This window comes from Apostichopus japonicus, chromosome 14 (genome assembly GCF_037975245.1).
Source record: "Apostichopus japonicus isolate 1M-3 chromosome 14, ASM3797524v1, whole genome shotgun sequence".
NCBI lineage: Eukaryota > Metazoa > Echinodermata > Holothuroidea > Aspidochirotida > Stichopodidae > Apostichopus > Apostichopus japonicus.
This window is the reverse complement of record NC_092574.1, coordinates 24,980,941-25,000,797: the sequence shown is the minus strand read 5'-3', so window position 1 is coordinate 25,000,797 and position 19,857 is coordinate 24,980,941. Positions and strand designations below refer to the sequence as shown.

General features: G+C 38.1%; 2 protein-coding genes across 2 annotated transcripts in view; both read left to right on the top strand.

The window, feature by feature from the left end:
• Window positions 1-3,615: 3,615 nt before the first annotated feature.
• Window positions 3,616-19,857, top strand: part of LOC139979446 (RCC1 and BTB domain-containing protein 1-like) — a 36,883-nt gene continuing 20,641 nt past the window's right edge. Inside the window, exons 1-2 of the mRNA XM_071990240.1 lie at window positions 3,616-3,781; window positions 17,364-17,674. Of these exons, the coding sequence (XP_071846341.1) occupies window positions 17,364-17,674 (311 nt within the window). The 5' untranslated portion in view covers window positions 3,616-3,781. The remainder of the gene's footprint in view (window positions 3,782-17,363; window positions 17,675-19,857) is intronic.
• On the top strand, window positions 8,794-11,529 carry LOC139980097 (uncharacterized). The gene has a single exon (XM_071991474.1). The coding sequence runs from the start codon at window positions 8,794-8,796 to the stop codon at window positions 11,527-11,529; it is 2,736 nt and encodes a 911-aa protein (XP_071847575.1).

Genomic DNA, 19,857 nt, shown 5'->3' with positions numbered 1-19,857 from the left:
TTTTCTATTTTTTATTTCATCAATGGCCTGCAACCCCCCCCCCCCACCTCTGACAAGAAATCTCCGCCAGTGTCTAAGATCATGTGTGATGTGTTACTCTAGTCCAGGGTTGTCCATCCTTTTGCAGAGGAGGGCCACATGGAATGATTATGATGAAGGAGGGGGCCGCATGAACCCTATAAACGCTCGATTTTTCGATTTTTTGCCCGAAGCCCAAGACAAGAAAATGTGAGCACTGCGCGCGGAGCGCACTGATTTATTTTCCTTCCTGATAAAACAGATGAATAAAGTTCAGCCGCCCCCCCCCCCTCCGCTGAGAGAGTGTCACACAAACTGACATGTATGCAGTTTTTTGGACCCAGAAGGTTCGAATGATTGATTTTATAGCTTCAAATTGTTATCAATAAATCTGCTCACTAATATTTCGCACCGTAGAGCATCTCTGGCGGGCCGGACGCAACCCTGCGGCGGGCCGGACTGTGGCCCGCGGGCCGTAGGTTGGACAACCCTGCTCTAGTCAGTACAAAGACTGAACTGGAAACGCCTTTATGTACTGTCCCTGTCGTACCTATTTGGTCAGCTTCTATGAAAATCACACGTGTTTGTTTAATGTTCAGTTTTGAGCCAAGGCGTGTAAACTTCAAGGGTTGCTGTATCTCGAAAACGATGTGTATGAATTGAATGCAGAATTCACCTGGATACTTAGATCTATTTTCCTCTTTCATGAGTCAAATAAAATAATCACCCGAACTATCATAAGCTTGTTGTTATATTTGTTTGTTTTCTTTGGTTTTCCCATATTTTAGCTTTCTATTCTCGCGATTATCGGATGTCAAAATCTGGATTTTCCTTTACCTAGATTATAGCTGGATCAAAGCCTTATATAGAGAAGGCTCTGAGCTGGATAAAGCTAGATTATCTACTAAACGTGACATAGCAACGAGAAAACCATCGGCATCGAAGTAACTTGCATGTTTTGTTTAAAAGAATTATGGTTTATCTGTGACAAACAAGCTGGTTTACCGATCGATAAATCTTGACCATATTCAAACGAAAAACCCTGATAATTCAGTGTTATTAGTGATACACCCAATTTATTAAGATATGTTCAGGTGGCTGAAGTTGATTGCTGAGCAAATTTTGGTTAATTTTTTTTTTCCCTTTCATGTTGTTTAGATATTGGGCTAAAGGAAGTCCTACTGTTTGTTATATTGTATAAACAGTTGGTTATATGCTTCATCTTTAGGATGCTATATCCGGCTAGAAAGACAAGGAAGTTTTGAATAAGTTCAGAGTCGTGCAGCTGTTAGGTTAATTCATTCACTGAGGGAGAGGCCTCGGATTCTCAATCTCACCAATCTTGAAGTCGGAAGGTTGCGAGGGGATACTTAATTTTCCACGGCTTTGATGACTGGCATTTATAAGTGACTTTTTCAGTTTTTCAAAGGGTAGAAACATGTAGAGGTCGAGCGTTCTCTAATGTGTTGCAGAAAGTTTCCAGAAGATTACTGTTTGTGAGAATGTTTTCTTAGGCTGGGGTTGAGAATTAGTGAAATGATTTGTCTGAGCCACTTATCCTATTTAAAAGACTCAATGGTTTTAATAATGTTTCAAATGGTTGTCTTGAGGATTCTAAAAAAAATAAAAACAACTAGACAAAACTAGCCTGACTACACTATGTCTGGCAGAAGCAGAGTGAATTACGTCATCGTTACAATTCAGCTGAAATTGTTTTTGGTTTAATTACTTTTTAACACAAAGGAAAATAAAATATCTAAATAAAAAAGTTGCGTTTTGACGGAGCTCCCAATACAAAATAAGTATTTACATGCGGTAAAGCAATGTCCAAAAATCATTGTAACACATTTCAAGGATAAATCAACAATTTGATAATATGAAAAACGTAAAGCTATTGACGAAAGTCATAGACTTCCTATATATTGTGATATACCAGTGTTCGAAGTACTCGAACTTACTCGGCACAAGAGTAGTACTGAAACTCGAGTGCTTTTTTGCAAGTAATTGATCGGTGTTCGTACTATATTGAGGTAAAATATAATCGAATATAATTGGTATTTATAGTACTTGGTACTCTATCGATCATGGCGATCCAGTACTTACTACGAGAACTTCTTGAAAGAGATTCAAATAAATTTGTACATGTTACAAAACTAACAATACAACAGATAAAAAGCCTGATAATTCTGTAATTCATATTGCATTCCTTTAAATTACTACACCATCGGATGCTGGAGTAGAGATCTCTACTCCAGCCTAATCATGTACTAGCCAGGCGCGTAGCCAGGAATTTGCCAAGTGAGGGGCGAAACTGTAGATTCGGCATTGCAAACTATCAGAGCCGTAGCGCCACCATGATTGGCGCGAAACGTACAAGAAAATTTTGGCTGTAAATGCCTCCCAGATCGCTGGAAATGGCACTTCCCAGGCCTTGTAAGTTGCATCTTAGCATTTACTCTTATGAAAATACTAGCGATATCATAAAAACATTAAAAATATATATATATATGCTCAAGGGGGGGGGGCTGCCCCCTTCGCCCCCCTCCTTGGCTACGCCCCTGGTACTAGCCGAGTACATTACTAAGTACAGTACGGTACAGTACGTATATCAAGTTGCTAGCGCAAGGAACAATTTGATCGTAGCACAAGCAGTACTCGGACCATATTACCTTGTACTCGAAATAGGCCTATAAATGGTACTCTGATGAAGTATCTAACTACAACACTGTGATCCGCTTCCTGTAGTAGGGGAGGGACGGAGGGCTATATATATGCTTGCTTATCAATCAACCATATATCTCGACGGAGTAATGAGGGACCAATTTCGAGACGGCCCAGGTTGTCAACAGTGCGGAAAATATTCTTTCTCTTAAATTTTGGAGAAGTTTCACATTGCTTGCGACCGGAATATTCCCTAAAATCCTAAAGAACTATACATAACGTTAAATGTGGTGTTATAAAACGTCGGCATAACGTTTTTATTAGATATTAATGTAGGCCTATAATGTTACATTAATGTGGAAACGTCTAATGCCGGTAATCTGACCTAGTTTCGAATGAGGTGTAACAGAAGTGTTAGACACCACCATTGAAAATACACAGAAAATACACACACAGCTTGCTACCGTCGGTAATTAGACACTAGTGTATACAGTCAGTACATACAGCTGCGGTCAATACCCACAGCACAATGTAAAAACGATATGTACAGCGATGGACATCTCAGGTCCAGCTAAAGAAAACAAGGTATCACGTTTCATTACTATCAGCATTTTGTAGCGATACGAACAAAACGTCACTTGCAAGCAACAGAAAGTTAACTTTTTCAGATGGCCGCACGCGGTCGGGGCGAGTCTTCAATTCCTTTAACGAAAAAAAGTTTTGAAATAATAGCCCGAAAACGTTTTCTTGACATACTTATCACACCACAAATAACGTTATCAAAGCAAAAGACGAAACGTTTTAATAACGTTTTAAAAACGTTTTTGTGGTTGCTGGGTAACATATACACGGTTTTACAGGTTTATAATAGTGAATATTCGGCTTCCCGTAAACATATAGCTTGGCCAGGGACTTTCCCAATGCCGACATATATAGCGGGACTTTCCGACTCCGATTAGGATTTCACGTACGTAACTGGAACTAAATATTCAATCTGGTAAATTCATTGAAGTCAGACTTCGTCAACAACACCATCGACAGGTTAACATTAATTTAACCGTACTTAGCCACTCAACTTTGGTTCTACCAGCTGGAATTTGAGGTTTGTGGTTAATTAATATCAATTTTTGGTGTATGCCACGTTTATTATCTCAATATACCAGGCCTAACCTTCGATGCATTCAACGGAGTTCTAGCTCATTGACTTTACTTCAGTAGCTACAGTAACCCTACTTTCAAAGTTGTAACAATTCTACTGTTTACTACCATGATCGTCCTTGGTTAGGCCTTATGACTTTGTCAAAGTGTGTTCAGAGGTATTTCAGAGGATACATGGTTATCGAGGAACTTGATAGGCTAATTTGAAGGTCAATAAGTCATCAAACCCTATCTGTTGGTCTTCATCCAAGTGTTTTGAAAGTGTTTTGAGCAGAAATTATCATATAGCTGAAAAAGGATTCCAACATCATTCTGTTAATCTTCAAAATGGGCAAGGTGTCTGATAGGTGTAAATATAACAGAACTTGATAGGCTAATTTGAAGGTCAATAAGTTACCAAACCCTATCTGTTGGTCTTCATCCAAGTGTTTTGAAAGTGTTTTGAGCAGAAACTATCATATAGCTTTAAGGATTCCAACATCATTCTGTTAATTAAAATAGGTGTAAATATTGTGAAGCCTGTTAGCTTAACTAGTGTGGTGTGTAAATTTATGTAGGCCTTCATTTTTGAGTTTATTATGCAACTCATGTACTTTCATCCTGCCAGCATGGATCCATTTAGAGGCATTGAAGACTCGCCCCAAACCGTGTGCGGCCATCTGAAAAAGTTAACTTTCTGTTGCTTGCAAGTGACGTTTTCTTTGTGTAGCTAACAAATGCAGACAGTAATGAAACGTGATACCTTATTTGTTGTCATCTTTAGCTGGACCTGAAATGTCCATCGCTGTATCGTTTGTATACTGTGATGTGGGTATCGACTGTTCACTAGTGTCTAATTACCGACGGTAGCAAGCTGTGTGTGTATTTTCTGGGATCAATGGTGGTGTTTAACACTTCTGTTATACAAAACTCCTTATACGAAACTAGGTCAAATTACTGGCATTAGACGTTTCTCTTTGCCCGAATCTTCACACCATTTAAGGGCTTTCTTGTATATATACACAGTTACTCAGATGCTTAGATTTATGGACTGATATTATTGATAGAGCCTGGAGTTCATTGTCTTGATACTAGCTTACTTGGATTTTTCCAAAGCACTTGATAGTGTTCCACAGCTACAACTTTTGGAAAAGATTAGAGGCTATAGCATTGTAGGAAATGTCCTGGGTTGGTTTAAGGAATTCCTGATTGGTAGAAGACAAAGAGTGGTTATAAATGGGGATTTGTCTACATGGAAAGGCCGGCGTACATGCAGTCTGGAGTTCCTCAGGGAAGCTGTGTAATATTGGGCCACTACACTCCATTCTTTGCATTAATGACATGCCTGAAGCTGTTCATTGTAACATTCAACTGTTTGCTGATGATGTATGTATGTATATTAGATCCTCCTGCAAGCAGGAACTCGCGAAGAAGCCTCATAGGCTTATCAAAGCTGCAAGCTGACCGAAGTCAGTCTCTTACATTCATATTTAACGTCCATAATTATGAATTGTTAATTGTCAACAACTCTGTAACTGGACGACATACAGTACATTAATCTGGGAGTGACTCGAACCGGGGACCTTATGATTGAAAGGCACCGGTGTTAACCATTGAGCTAACACTCCATGATGATGCCAATATTAAGTCTGCCAGTACTAATCAGAACGATTACAATAGCCTCAGAAATGACCTATAAAGTCGCCAAGAGTAGGCGAGAGCTGGCGAATGACCTTCAATGGAAATACTGTAAATGCAATGCATTCTAGGGAGAAATAACCTGTGCTGGATTACCATTAGGATAATACCCTTTTTGAAACAGTTTCTGAGGAAAAGGATCTTGGGGTATTGGTTGATGATAACTTAAAAGTTTGTAATGAAAAGTATGTCAATAAAGCAAACAATACCCTTGGCCTTATTCATAGGTCAATCGTTATGCTTACACAGGAGTTGTACTGTAATAAATCACTAGTGAGACCTTACATTTGAGTACTGCAAAGATGTTGTCTACCCACAATTTGCAAAGATAGATGCTTGAAGCTGTTCAAAGGAGCCCCTGGCCAGGCCACTAAACTTGAGCCAGGCTTTAAAGAGCTAGATTAGCATTGAGAGGCTGAGAAGGCTTGGCCTACCGTCTCATGTTTACAGGCAGAACAGGGATGATTGAGACCTATGGGTATGCATGGGATTTATGTCCTTGCCCACCTCCCTTTTCAGATGGATGTCTGTAACTTTTGGACTTTAAACTAGTTAAGAAAAGATTTAACACCACACTTCATCTTTTGGACTTTAAACTAGTTAAGAAAAGATTTAACACCACACTTCATCTTAAGTTCTTCTCAAGATTCTAGAGTTGTTCATGTTTGGAACAATCTTCCTGAGATAGTCGTCTCTGTGTCGACTCTTAACACATTCAAAAACAGACTTGATGATTACTGGAAAGTTCACAGATTCTCCATCAATCCATTTCCAACGATTAGTTTGTTTTGAGTTGATCGATAGAGATGTCTCATTGTATGATCGGTCAAGAGGATCCCTTATTCAAGACCAAAGAGGATGTATGTATGTGTCTATGTGTATATTTGTACAGTATGTGTGTATGTATGTATGTTAGGACAAGCATTAGCTGGATACTAGGCTTAGCCTATAACCGTCAGGCATTATTAACATCCCCATCTATAGCAAATACCACCTGAGTCCCCTGTTTTTGGCTCAAAAGAGGAGAGCTAGATTGACCTGAGTTCTTATGCACATATTCATGATTAAACACACAGTGTACTGTTTCAGTGATCAGGCCAAATCTGTCTTTACACCAGAAGTACTGCTGGCCATTAGAGCACTTAGTCTTATCATAGGGTGGTTGTTCAAATAAGTAGGTGAGCCCAAGGATGAATCCTAATGGCAGTACTTGGGGTAGTGTGTGCTAGAAACAAATTATGATTGCTCGAGTGAATATGATGAGGACTGTTCTTCATAAGGCAGGCTTTACCATCATGGGTAGGCCCAGGCTATATGTGGTTACAATAAAAGGAATGTGTTAATAACAAGTCATACCTAGGAAAGGAATTATCACAGCAAACATTTTTTAATCATCAAACATATTGATGTATGGTCATTTTCACAATCAGCGGTGTAACTTTTGTACACTCAGGGCCAAAATTTCAAACACCATATATATTGAAATTTTTACTAACATCACATGTTAAAGGGTTCAAATTTTTGTAACTTCAACTTTTCGGAGCTTAAACATATACGTTTATGGCTGTAATTTTTCGGTGACTGTATGACTCTAGGAAACTTTAAGCAAAAAGATATATTTTTAAGCAACCATATATACACAGTGTTAAAACAGTACTCTGTTTCAAGTAAACTTTAAAATGCATATCATTATATGTTACTTAAAAATGAAAAGGATTTGGCAAGAAGTTTTTATTACTATTGCAGATATTTCCATGTTAACTGAAAATTTATTGGAAATCAAGGATTGTTTTTCTTAATTTTAACTTTAAACTATTTAAAAAAAAGATAATTCCAAGTCAAACACCCTACATAATGTCTCCTCACAGAGGGCTAATATCCAATCCAAGTTGCAAAAAAATCCATGCAGTTTTGCAAAAGCTGGAATTTTCCCACTTACGCGTTTCGGAGGTGACGTTAACATTTTACATGTGTTTCGGAGGTGACAAAAATGTTTACAAGTTGTTGTAAAGGCTTTTTTGCTAATTAACAAAGAATTAAACACTTAAACTCAATGTATTCATAACATCTTTAATCAAACACTGATTTAAATAAAAAATATCTCTGCCAAGTAGCAGAGAATGTACATCAACTACCTGTGAAAACAACTACTGTAGTGAAACAAGTGAAAGAATACAGAACACAGAATACAATAGTTTTATGTTATAAAAAATAGGTAAATGTCAGGTAAAGCAAATAAGGACATTTAAAAAGCAATTGTAAACATTGGGTTGAAGTCTTTTACTGTGGCACTCATATTGCAAATGATTATCTCACATACAACATATTGTATACCTTCAGTCTCTTTTGTTTCGGAGGTGACGCTAAACTTTTACACAACCCAGAAGGCTTGATTCATGCTAAAACACATAGAACTTACCGTGGAAAGTATGAAAAACATTAGAAGGATATGTTGATAATATTTTAATGACATTCATGATACTAGAAGTGTATAGTGTAGCGCCGCGTGTGGCTGCTTGTCAATTCTTGCTCTCATATTTTATGGTTTTTATTACGTATACTCGGATATTTAAGGATTTTGTTATCGGTACTATGTTGTTCAGCCACATTTCGTATGTATTGGTTTATTGTTCACCCATATTTTGGTGTCATTTGTGGAATTTGGACACATATACTGTAATTTTTCAACTCTGGGAGTTATTCCCTACGGCAGTGATAAAAGCTTAGGCCAGTTATTCTATAGCGAGCCTACACACGAGCCTACACACAGGCCTTCACGACACTTCAAGAACAGAACAAAGTTCTATTGTTCTGGTGCAATTGTGCATGGAGATCTCGTTATTGGAGATTCCTACTCAATGACAATATTACGCTATTCTGCGGAGCGGCTTCTCGAACTGAATGGAGGCCAATTACCGAGATTATCTAACACACTTTTTCAGCTCCTTCGAGACAATAGCATTCTTAACGACTCAGTGCGGACCAAACGTGGGTGCAGATCTGGGAAGCCAAGAATTAGACAATTTGATCGACGCGATGGGGTTGATTATGGTAATTTGCAAATAGTGAAATGGGTACCGAATCCACCTAGGTCTCTTAGACATTTGTCAAGCTTGAATTTTTGTACAGTGAACACTCGCTCCATAAGGAACAAAACCGGTGATTTTTCAGACTGCATTGTATCCAATGCTGTTGATCTGTGTGCTGTCACGGAAACTTGGTTGAAAAAGGATGATGATGCAATCCGATGTGAGTGTGCACCTAATGGTTATAAGCTATATGACCACCCTAGAGAGGACAGGGCTGGTGGAGGAACTGGTTTACTGTGCAAAGAACCACTGGAAGCAAAGAAAATCATTGCAAACCAGGGCCAATCATTTGAGTCTTCTGAATGGAGAGTCACAGGACCGGATATTACGGTCAGGATCATCGTCGTTTATCGCCCTCCTTACTCGGCAGAACATTCGACCTCAGTTAACTGTTTTATGGAGGAATTTGCAGATTACTTGGAGTCTGTTATTGCATAAGGAACCAGTTGTAATCACTGGGGATTTCAATATCCATGTTGATGATGTTTCGGACATGCATGCACGGAAGTTCAATGACCTTATTTCAAGCTTTGGTCTTGAACAACATGTCAAAGACCACACGCATTCCGCGGGTCACGTACTCGACTTACTGATCACGAGGGAATGCGACAATTTAGTTTTATCGACACCGGATGTCGCTCACTTTATATCAGATCATGCCTTCGTACATAGTGACCTTGCATTTCTGAAACTACGTCTTGATCGGAAATCCATATCCTTTAGGAAATATAAAGCCATCGACATTGCCATGTTTAAAAGGGATATCCAGGCTTCCCCACTGTTTACCATTACATCAGATATGACAGTAACATCTCCTACGGATCTAGATCGTATCGTGGCACTCTATAATACAACTCTCCGAGAACTCATCGACAAACACGCACCTGTTAAGACTAAAGTCATCACGATCAGACCAGTTGTTCCATGGATGAATGATGAAATTAAACAAGGCAAATGTGCCCGCCGCAAAGCCGAGCGTTGTTGGCGAAAGTGTCCTGTGTATGATCCTGTTGATAGAGAGTTTCGAAAACAACAATTCCAACATCACCGTAATTCGGTTAGAGCTCAGCTTATCAGGGCTAAAACTGAGCACTACTCACAAAAGGTAATAGACTGTTCTTCTGATTCGAAAAGACTAATTGAGCTAATGAACTCCCTCCTGAAACCGAATTGTGACATCCAATATCCACCGACTATTTCTTTGGACGAACTATCGAATGATTTCGGGGACTATTTTATGTCCAAAATTGACAAGATCAGAGATGAACTTGATAATGATGATGTCCCTGATATCTGTCGACAGAATATTGCTCATTCCGCTACACCGTCTTTCCATTCATTCTCTGTTTTAAGTGAGGAAGACGTTAGGGCACTTCTCCGCCAGTCTCCGAGCAAACATTGTGTGAACGATCCAATTCCGACGTGGTTGCTCAAGGAATGTGCGGAGGTGATTCTACCATTTTTAACTATGGTGATAAACATGTCTCTGCAACATGGCTACTTTCCACCAGTTTGGCAAAACGCTGTGGTAACGCCAATTTTGAAGAAACCGGGGGCGGAGAATGTTTTCAGCAACTACCGACCTGTGAGTAACCTTCCGTTTCTGTCAAAATTGGTGGAAAGAGCAGTTGTTGGACAGCTTCAACTACATTTATCGAACAACAATTTACTACCTCCTAATCAGTCTGCATACAGGCAGTTTCATAGTACTGAGACCTCACTACTCAAAGTTCAGTCGGATATGCGGCTGGAGTTCGACAGGCAGAAAGTGGTTCTTCTCGTCATGTTAGACCTCAGCTCTGCCTTTGACACCATCGATCATGGGATATTGTTAAAGACTATTGAATCACATCTTGGGGTGTTTTCCACAGCCCTGTGTTGGTTTAAATCATATCTCGAAAGACACACCCAGCAAGTTATGGTAAATAACAAGCTGTCCAAATCATATCAACTGAGATTTGGCGTTCCACAAGGCTCGTGTTTGGGACCCGTTCTGTTCACGGTTTATGCTGCACCGGTTCTCGAGATTATTGAACGCCATTTACCTAGTGCTCAAGGATATGCCGATGATCACCAACTGTACATTGGATTCAAACCAGACTCTCGTGCTCAGGAGAAATTCGCAGTGACTGCCTTGCAGGAATGTATCTCCGATGTAAGACACTGGATGCTGACCAATAAACTGAAAATCAATGACAGTAAAACTGAATTCATCATATTGGGTGGTAGGCAACAATTAGAAAAAGTTACCATTAGTGATATCACTGTTGGTGATGCACAGATTACACCATGTTCCAAAGTGCGAAATCTAGGTGTTATTTTTGATGAGAAGTTATCTATGGACCAACATGTCTCGAAAGTTTGTAGTGTTGCATATTATCATCTTCATAATATTGCTCGTATTCGTGACTATCTCACTCATGAGGCTGCTTGTTCACTCATTCATGCCTTTATTACTAGCCAAATTGATTACTGTAACAGTCTGATGTATGGTGTTCCCGCTTATTTGATCAATAAATTGCAACGTGTTCAGAATTCTGCTGCTAGACTTGTTCTAGGTCTTAAAAAATCTGATCACATTACACCTGCTCTCATAGACTTACATTGGCTTCCTGTGCAGCTCCGTATTCATTTTAAAGTTCTCTTGATTGTTTTTAAAATTCTACATGATATGGCTCCTGAATATCTTGGTGAGTCGATTGAACTGCGCCACAACAGTACCTACCGCCTGAGGTCCAATGATGCTTTTATGTTGAGTACCCCGAGTTACAGGTGCACCACCTTCGGTGGACGTGCATTCCACGTCTATGCACCTAGGTTGTGGAACTCCCTTCCGCTGACACTTCGTTCACAACATAGTCTTACTATTTTTAAGAGAGATTTGAAAACTCACCTTTTTACTCAGTTTTTAAACAATAGTTCTTAACATCGTTTTTAGTTATTAATTGTTAATTATTATATTCATATGTAGTTTTACTATTGTACAGCGTTTTAGAATGTATTTTACAGATTTAACGCTTTATAAATTAATAAATTTGAATTTGAATTTAGAACTGTGACTGCTTTTGCTGCCATTCATGATAACTTGGAGACAATACTGTATCCATTCAAAATCATTTGGTTAAATTCACACTGTTTTGGCTAATTGCATATGAAATATTATATATACCACAAAGAAATGATTAATATTGCGTAGCCATTAGCCATTCTGACTGCTAGTTACAGTATCATTTATGTTGGTTACACTTTTGGCAGTGAAACTGAATGTCACATTCCTGTAACCTTTTACAAATTTGAAGAGGACATTCAGTCTATTATTCTGGAAAAAACACTTCATTAACATGACCTAACCACAGTCTATCAAAGTTTTAGTGAAAAGTTTGGTTAACACTTGTCAAAAACTGCATAAATGATGGTCTAAAATCATTTAACAGCAGCTATCAAGTTGCTATTGGGCGGGTAGTACGTGCATGTATGTGTTTGTCAGAGCGTTGCCCTTCTTAACAGAAACACTACCAACGATGCTATTCATGAACCATGTCATTTTCTTTGAACCGATTTGACCAACACTGCAGAAAAGACGCGGTAACGGTTGTGAGACAAAAACAAACTAATGACAGTCCACTTAAATCTACTGTAATAGCCTTAAATTCATTGTACGCCATACTGACAGATTTTTGAAGAGGCCAAACTCTGTAATTTGATGGTTATTTCAAAACGGATGATTTTGGGTTCGGTTGCTATGGAAGTTAGTAAAAGGCTAAAACCATTACGTCTGGCCTGGCCTATAATGAAGTTGCACTTACTAGCCTACTGTATAAAGAAACAGTAGACCTTACTAGGTCTTTAGACCTAACATTAAATGCCTTTGATGTTAGATTAGCCTCAAATGCGACATCAAGCAGTAAAACACTGACTAGCAAGATCGTTTGCTCATCCACTGAAGGGTTTGGAAGAAATTCAAATCTGGGTTAAAATGTTATGGTAATGCCAGGACGGAGTTGTTTGAATACAGTTAACTGTTTATGTGCGATGATTGTACGTTGCGGTGCAGTGGTGTACGGAGTAGTATGTACTAGTACAGCACATAAGACAATGGCAAAGCACAGAGGGAATGTAAACAGCTGATATGACCTTTATACGCCTGCGCAGTGTATTAATCTCGCAAACAGATGAAACTTACTCGTTCTGAAATGTGAATGTGTCTTGTTCTTAACTAGTTAATCCTCCTCGCTGACTTAACATCAATAATCGCCCAGGTTGCATTCTTATATGTGAACAAGGCCTAAGAGACCATCTGGAGCAACAATCTAGAGTTAAATGAGTTTTCACTCTATAAAGGTTAGTTGTTTGTAATTGGTTGTTAAAGGCATTGAAGACTCGCCCCAAACCGTGTGCGGCCATCTTAAAAATGTAACTTTCTGTTGCTTGCAAGTGACGTTTTGTTCGTGTCGCTACAAAATGCAGACGGTAATGAAAAGTGATACCTTGTTATCTTTAGCTGGACCTGAGATGTCCATCGCTGTATCGTTTGTACAATGTGCTGTAGCTGTACTGACTGTACACTAGTGTCTATTAACGATGGTAGCAAGCTGTGTGTGTATTTTCTGGGATCGATGGTGGTGTCTAACACAGTCTTCTGTTACACCTCACTGAAACTAGGTCAGATTACCAGCATTAGACGTTTCCTTTTGCACCAGTCTTCACTCCCTTTATGAAAAGGGAGGGGAATTCCCTGTTCAAAATTTTATTTATTTTTGGCAAATCTCTTTTTAGACAATTTGCTGTGATAACAACAGCTCATTAAAGAAGCAATAAGATTCTTTCTCTTTGCTTCAAATGTTACAGCAGCAGGTCTACATATTGTGAACAAATATTCTGAACTTTTGTAGGGTATTTACCTGGACCAAATAGTAGAACCCTCCGTGGTTATAGTGGGAATCATGCATATTAATGTGTATACTGGTATAGGTCAACATGGTGCAAAATTAAACCTGTGAACATGTACTCAACAGCACTGTAGAACTCACAGAAGGTAACATATAACTGCAGCACAAATGTATGCATTAGTAGAATATTTCAGAAATATGCTCAAACAAAGGGATAGTTCAGTATATTACATGTAAACAATCAATGTCACCTCCGAAACATAGCAAAGACCACAGGCAGATTGAGCTAATATCTGATAAATTTGTCCCATGTTAATAAAGTTTTAAAAACTGCATGTTTGGTGATTGTGATCTTTTATGGACAGCACTTCATTACTAATCGATCATTTCATTCAAGTTTATTAATAGCACTAATGTAAGCAATGGTACGCTATCTCTTGTCCAGAAAGGGGAAAAAGTGGCAAAAAAACACATATTTGTAATTTATTCATCAACTGTGCATGTGAGAGTTTCATAAATACTTTGTTCAGTTTGTTACAGTGTTTTCTAAGGTAGATCAAGTCATCCATTAGCATATGATGGTACACAAACAGCAGAAATGTAAAAAATGTAGTGTTAACAATATTGTGTCACCTCCGAAACATTAATTTACAGTTAAATTCAAATTTAACATAATTAATAAAGTACCTTTTAAAAGAATTATCATACTGGTTGCTACACCTCTACAGAAGTACTGTAATATGAGTTTTAACCAAGGAAGATGTTTATTGGATCAGTAGAGATCAAATTTCCAACTAACCTGTTTCGGAGGTGACAAGGTGTTTCGGAGGTGACGCATGTTAACGGAAAGTTAAGAATCTCCCAGAAATTAAAACGACTGGTCATGTTGTCACAACTTTTAATCAAATATTACGTTAGGGGGTGAAGTATATTTTAATAAGTTCAAAATGGCTATATACTATTGTTCACATAAATCTTGGGCTGAAGAATGCTTTGTTTCGGAGGTGACGGAAACGTTAACGGAAAAGTTAACATTAAATTTGAAGTTAACACAATTTTCTTAAGAATTCCAAATGAAAAATATTTTTTGGCCCAGATATTAGACACATTAGTTATTGTAATAATGCAACCTTACTTAACAAAATTTACACTGCTTAACTAGAACTTAGTTGCAGTCAAACTTAGGTACCAATTGTTAACGGAAAATGTCACCTCCGAAACGACAAAATCTAGCCACCGTTCCTTGGAGAAGGAAAGGAAGGAAACCTGGGGAACACAATTGCATTTTAGTTTGGACACTTGTTGATAATATCAATCAAATAAGAACTGGAAAATACCTTCCACCAATAAGTACAGGCTCTGACAAAAACAGTGTAGTTGAGAGTGTACGGCTGAACTAGCATATTTTAAGCATATTTATGGCCACCAAACCTGAAGAAACCAAGAAAGTTCGTTAAGCTACCCAAGGTAGACTTCACTTAGGATGGTCAAATGGCAAAAAATCTAAGAATTCTGGTATTTGGTCACTGAGTTACAAAGCAATAAGTGCCAATATTGGAAGTTACACCACTGATTGTGAAAATGACCATATACTGTACGTTGGGCAATCAATCTTTAGTGTAAGGATAATCATTATGGTGCTCTTTGCCTATAGCAAATACCACCCAAGTCCCCTATGTTTTGACCAAAAGCAGGGGAGATTGAATATCTCCCCGAATTGGTAATGCTAGCCATACTGAACACTCTTCTGCACAAATTCATGATTAAACACACGGTGTATTATTTCAGTGGTCAAGCCAAACTTGACTTCTCTCGCAGGAAAGTAGTGAGCGCAGTTAGAGCACTTAATTGTGTTTACAATCATACAGTGGCTGGTCAATTAATGAGGTGCACCCAAGGATGAATCTTAGGCCCTGTTCACACCTCAGAACACACTCGCACTTCAAGTCCGCAGGGGCAATTAATTCCCTTAGTGTGAACGCTCGCATACTTGTACTTCAAGTCCGCATGTGTTCTTAAGAATAATCCTCCTATCGAGGTTTCTTCAAATCAATCCCTCTTGTGTTCTTAATAAATGTAAATTATCAAAATAAAATAAAACTGTTAGCAAACTGCTTATCCACTAGAGAGCCTGTGTAAGAGAATTTATGCATTAATAAATGTAATGTGAACGGTCACGGACTTACGATTATAATATCCGCTCTATCCAGTTGTAATTTGGCGGGTATTTTTGAGCGTGCAGTAGGCATACGGCACAGTGTACAGATCAGTGAGGCAAACCTACTGTACGTTGTGTTTGTTTCTTCAAGTATCAGAATCTAATAAACTTTAATTCATTGTATGCCACACAGATTTTTGGAGAGGCCAAAATCGTTTATTTCCAAACTGATGATTTTGGAATCTGCTGCTGCGGCAGTTAATAACTGCTAAAACCATTACGTATGGCCTAGCCTATAATGAAGCATATTAGCCTACGCATAGACCTTTATACTAGGTCTTTAGACCTAACATTAAAGGTATGCCGTATTGGTCCTACATATGCAAGATATTCAAATACGGTCACCTGTGGTCAAAATTCTTAAACTGTTTTTACTACAACCTTCGAGGAAATTTTCCACACTGGGACATTCAGTTATTTTGTATGTTCCTTAAAAATGTCTGAGAACAATTTAGAGAGTTATAGACCTCCATGAAAGTACTTTGTGAAAACTTCTAGCAATTAAAGCATGCTATAATTTGGGGCCTAGACTACCTATAAATGCATGCCTTCGATGTAGTAAAACAGTGACTAGCAAGATCATTTGCTCATCCATTTGAAGAGTTTGTAAGAAATTCAAATCTAAGTTAACATGTAATGGTACATAGTGGTACGGATTGGTCTGAAATTTGAATACAGTATACAGTATACTGTTATATGCAATATTAAAACGTTCGGGCACAGTTGTGTACAGAGTACTACCAAATTAGAACAGCACATTGGGACGACAAACCACAGGGAATGTAAACAGCTGATATGACCTTTTCACTCCTGCGCAGTATAATAATCTCGCAAGAGGACTGAATACGAAACTCACTCGTTCTATGTGAACGTATTATGTTCTTAATTGGTAATCCTCCTCGTGGACTTAAGATCAATAATTGCCCTTGCGTTCTTAAATGTGAACAAGGCCTTAATGGCAGTATTTGGGGTAGTTTACTGTATGCTATCAATTAGTAAAAAATTATAAATGCTTGCGTGAGTTTGTAGGAGGACTGTTTTTCTATAGGCAGGCTTGATTGTAATGGTAATATATGCATCACTGATAAGTTAGTGGGTTGATGCACAACATTTCTGGTAAAAGAAATGTTTGCGTCCCAGAAAGTGTCTTTATCCGTTACATACTGTAACTAATTACTTATGTACAGGGTAACACAAAATTGTCAAACATTAATGAAAGGTCTACAAACTCTTTAGTGTGACGGCATATTTGTCCTTTTACCTTCTGATAGCTGGTTACATAAAACATTCTTCTTACAGTTTACAATCATCATTCTATGCATAATGGCCCAGACCCTCCACAATGGTGGTTTACATGTAAGGTTTCAGGATATACAACCTTACATATAAAAATTCATTTGTCAATGGACTATGCAACCTAGAATGCATTTACTGTTCTTTATCCAACACAAGAATTGTCTTGTTGTGGGAGTAAATCAACCATTTAGTAGTTCAAAACATTACGATGATGGCTATTTGTCAATTTATAAGTTTTTGTGAAATTACAAGTATATATACTGTACAATCAAGCAATCTATCAGGGTGATAAGACAAGATCATGCATAACTACAACCTAACAAAATTCCATATCTAATATATATCTTTCACGTGCAGATGTCATTGGTACAGTTTAAAGCTGTCTGGCCAATTCTTGGCTTGATTGACTCTAAACTAAGACAGAAGATTAAGGTGGCGTATGTATTTGGGGGTGATGGAAACTCTGTTCTCTTTCTGACTACTGATGATGATGTCTATAGCTTTGGCACTGATGCTAATAATTATGGTTACCTCGGGCACGGAAATGGTATAAAGACACTCTTACAACCAAAAAAGATTGATGTTCTGAGTAAGAAAGGGATCCATCTGTTGGCAATTGGTTCTATTGGTTATGTCCTTGCTGCTACTACTAACAACGAAATATATGCGTAAGTCAACATGTATGGGTACTAGTACCTGTTTTTATCATATACATACCTGTGTATATACACAGCCACAGGAACATCATCTGTAAGTACTGTCTTCAGCCACATCTCGAGCTTTCTGTTTCCATGGTGTGTCCCCCATTTATAGTCAGTTGGGGTAAAAAAACAAGGGGGTAGTTGGGGTAAAAAAAAAAACCTTTCATAGAAGGGGAATATTTAGCCAAAGTTCCAATTTATTTTGGGTGATAGTCCTATATGTTTATTATTATATATAATTTCTGGAACTCTATGTCACTTCGCTGCCAATCACCGCTTCATCAAATCAAGCAAATGCTAAAATAGCGAAATTTGAAGTTTGTACCACATATCCGAAACTTTCTCCTGCATACCCAGCTTATATGATGTGGAGATTATTCCAGCAGTTACAGCATAGCAGTTAGTGATATTACACTCCCCCATGGTAGAATTACTCCAACTTCATTCACGCTTCATGGGGGGCCCTTGTTTTTTTTTACCCCCAAAAATGATGCGAATGGGGTAAAAAAAACAAGTACTTTCCGGCTCCAATGTACTCCCTATTTTGCCCGAATGGATAAATTTTTCCATAATGTTGATTTTAGAGGTTAGGCAAATAGTTTTCATGTCTGTCATGTGTCAAAAATGTTAAATAATTGGGCAGAAATAACTGAAATTGGCTCAACTCTAATGTTTCTACTATATTACACCACATTTGTGTAGCATCATATACACACTGTACAGTATGAATATGGCTGAGCATGACATATGACACGAGCCACCCATAATTACGAATTAAGACAATTTCACAATTTTTTTCCTTTTCCATGTAAATATAGTAGCTCATACTTAGATGTAACTATATGCAAACATGATTTTAAGATACATTCATGAAGAAAATAGCTATTTTCTAGCATTGTTTTTTTTTTACCCCTGCATTGTTTTGTTTTTTAACCTGAATTAAGCAAATTTTGGGCAAAAAAACGACACTTTCCATTCACAAAAAAGTTATTTTTGTTAGATTCTCTTTAAAAGAATCCCACTCCACACACTTGAACATTGGAACCAAAACAATACCTCTTACTCATCAATTTTTAGAGCAAACTTGAGGTAAATTGTTTTTTTTTTTACCCCACTTGACTATATGTTGTCATGTCTAATTGCTTCTTCCATCATTCTGCAGTCACTGTTTGAGTTCATTTGAAGTGTGTATGGGTGTTTATGGGTGTGTGTGTGTGTGTGGGTGAGGGTGGGTGTATGCGTGGGTGTATGAGTGTGAGGGTGTGCGTGTGCGAGGGTGTGTGTGTCCCATGAATCTCCACCTTTACTTACTTTAATGCTTGTTGATCACATTATTTTCAAGCAACTAGTTTCTAATTACTTCCTTTTACACTATTTCATTACACTCTCATATTCATGTCTCTTTTAAAGACACAAGTCTGGATAAAGTATTGATCCTTTTTTGATCACCCTTATTCACTTTCCAGGTCTGGGATCCTTGTAAGTAAAGGCAAATCTTGCAGCCTTTAAAGGCATTGAAGGCTCGCCCAAACCGCGTGCCGCCCTGTGAAAAAGTTAACTTTCCGTTGCTTGCAAGTGAAGTTTTTTCTTATTGCTACAAAATGCAGACAGAAATGAAACGTGATAACTTGTTACTGTATCTTTTATCTGGACCTAAGATCAGGGAGTTCCAAAACAACTCCCTGCTGAGATGTCCATTACTGCTTTGTACACTGTGTTATGGGTATCGACCGTACTGGCTGCATGTACAGTAGTGACTGTACACTACTGTCTAATTACCGACGGTAGCAAGCTGTGTGTGTATTTTCTGGGATCGGTGGTGGTGTCTAACACTTCTGTTACACCTCAGTTGAAACTATGTCAGATAACTGGCATGAGACGTTTCTTTGTGCGCGAGTCTTCACACCCTTTAAATTGTAAAGACTGGAATTTGGTCTTCCTTGTATAATTCATAGAGTGCCAGAACTTTTAACAGGATTTTGAAATTGAGGTCCTTCCTTCTGCTGGTTTGTACAGACTGTACTGTATAACATGTTGCAAATACTCTATGTCCTCATGTTTTTGATATTTTCCAGATCTACGTCAATACTCATTTATATACTTCATATTTCCATTATTTTGCTTCTCTTCTAATAAGGCTTTGCAATGAT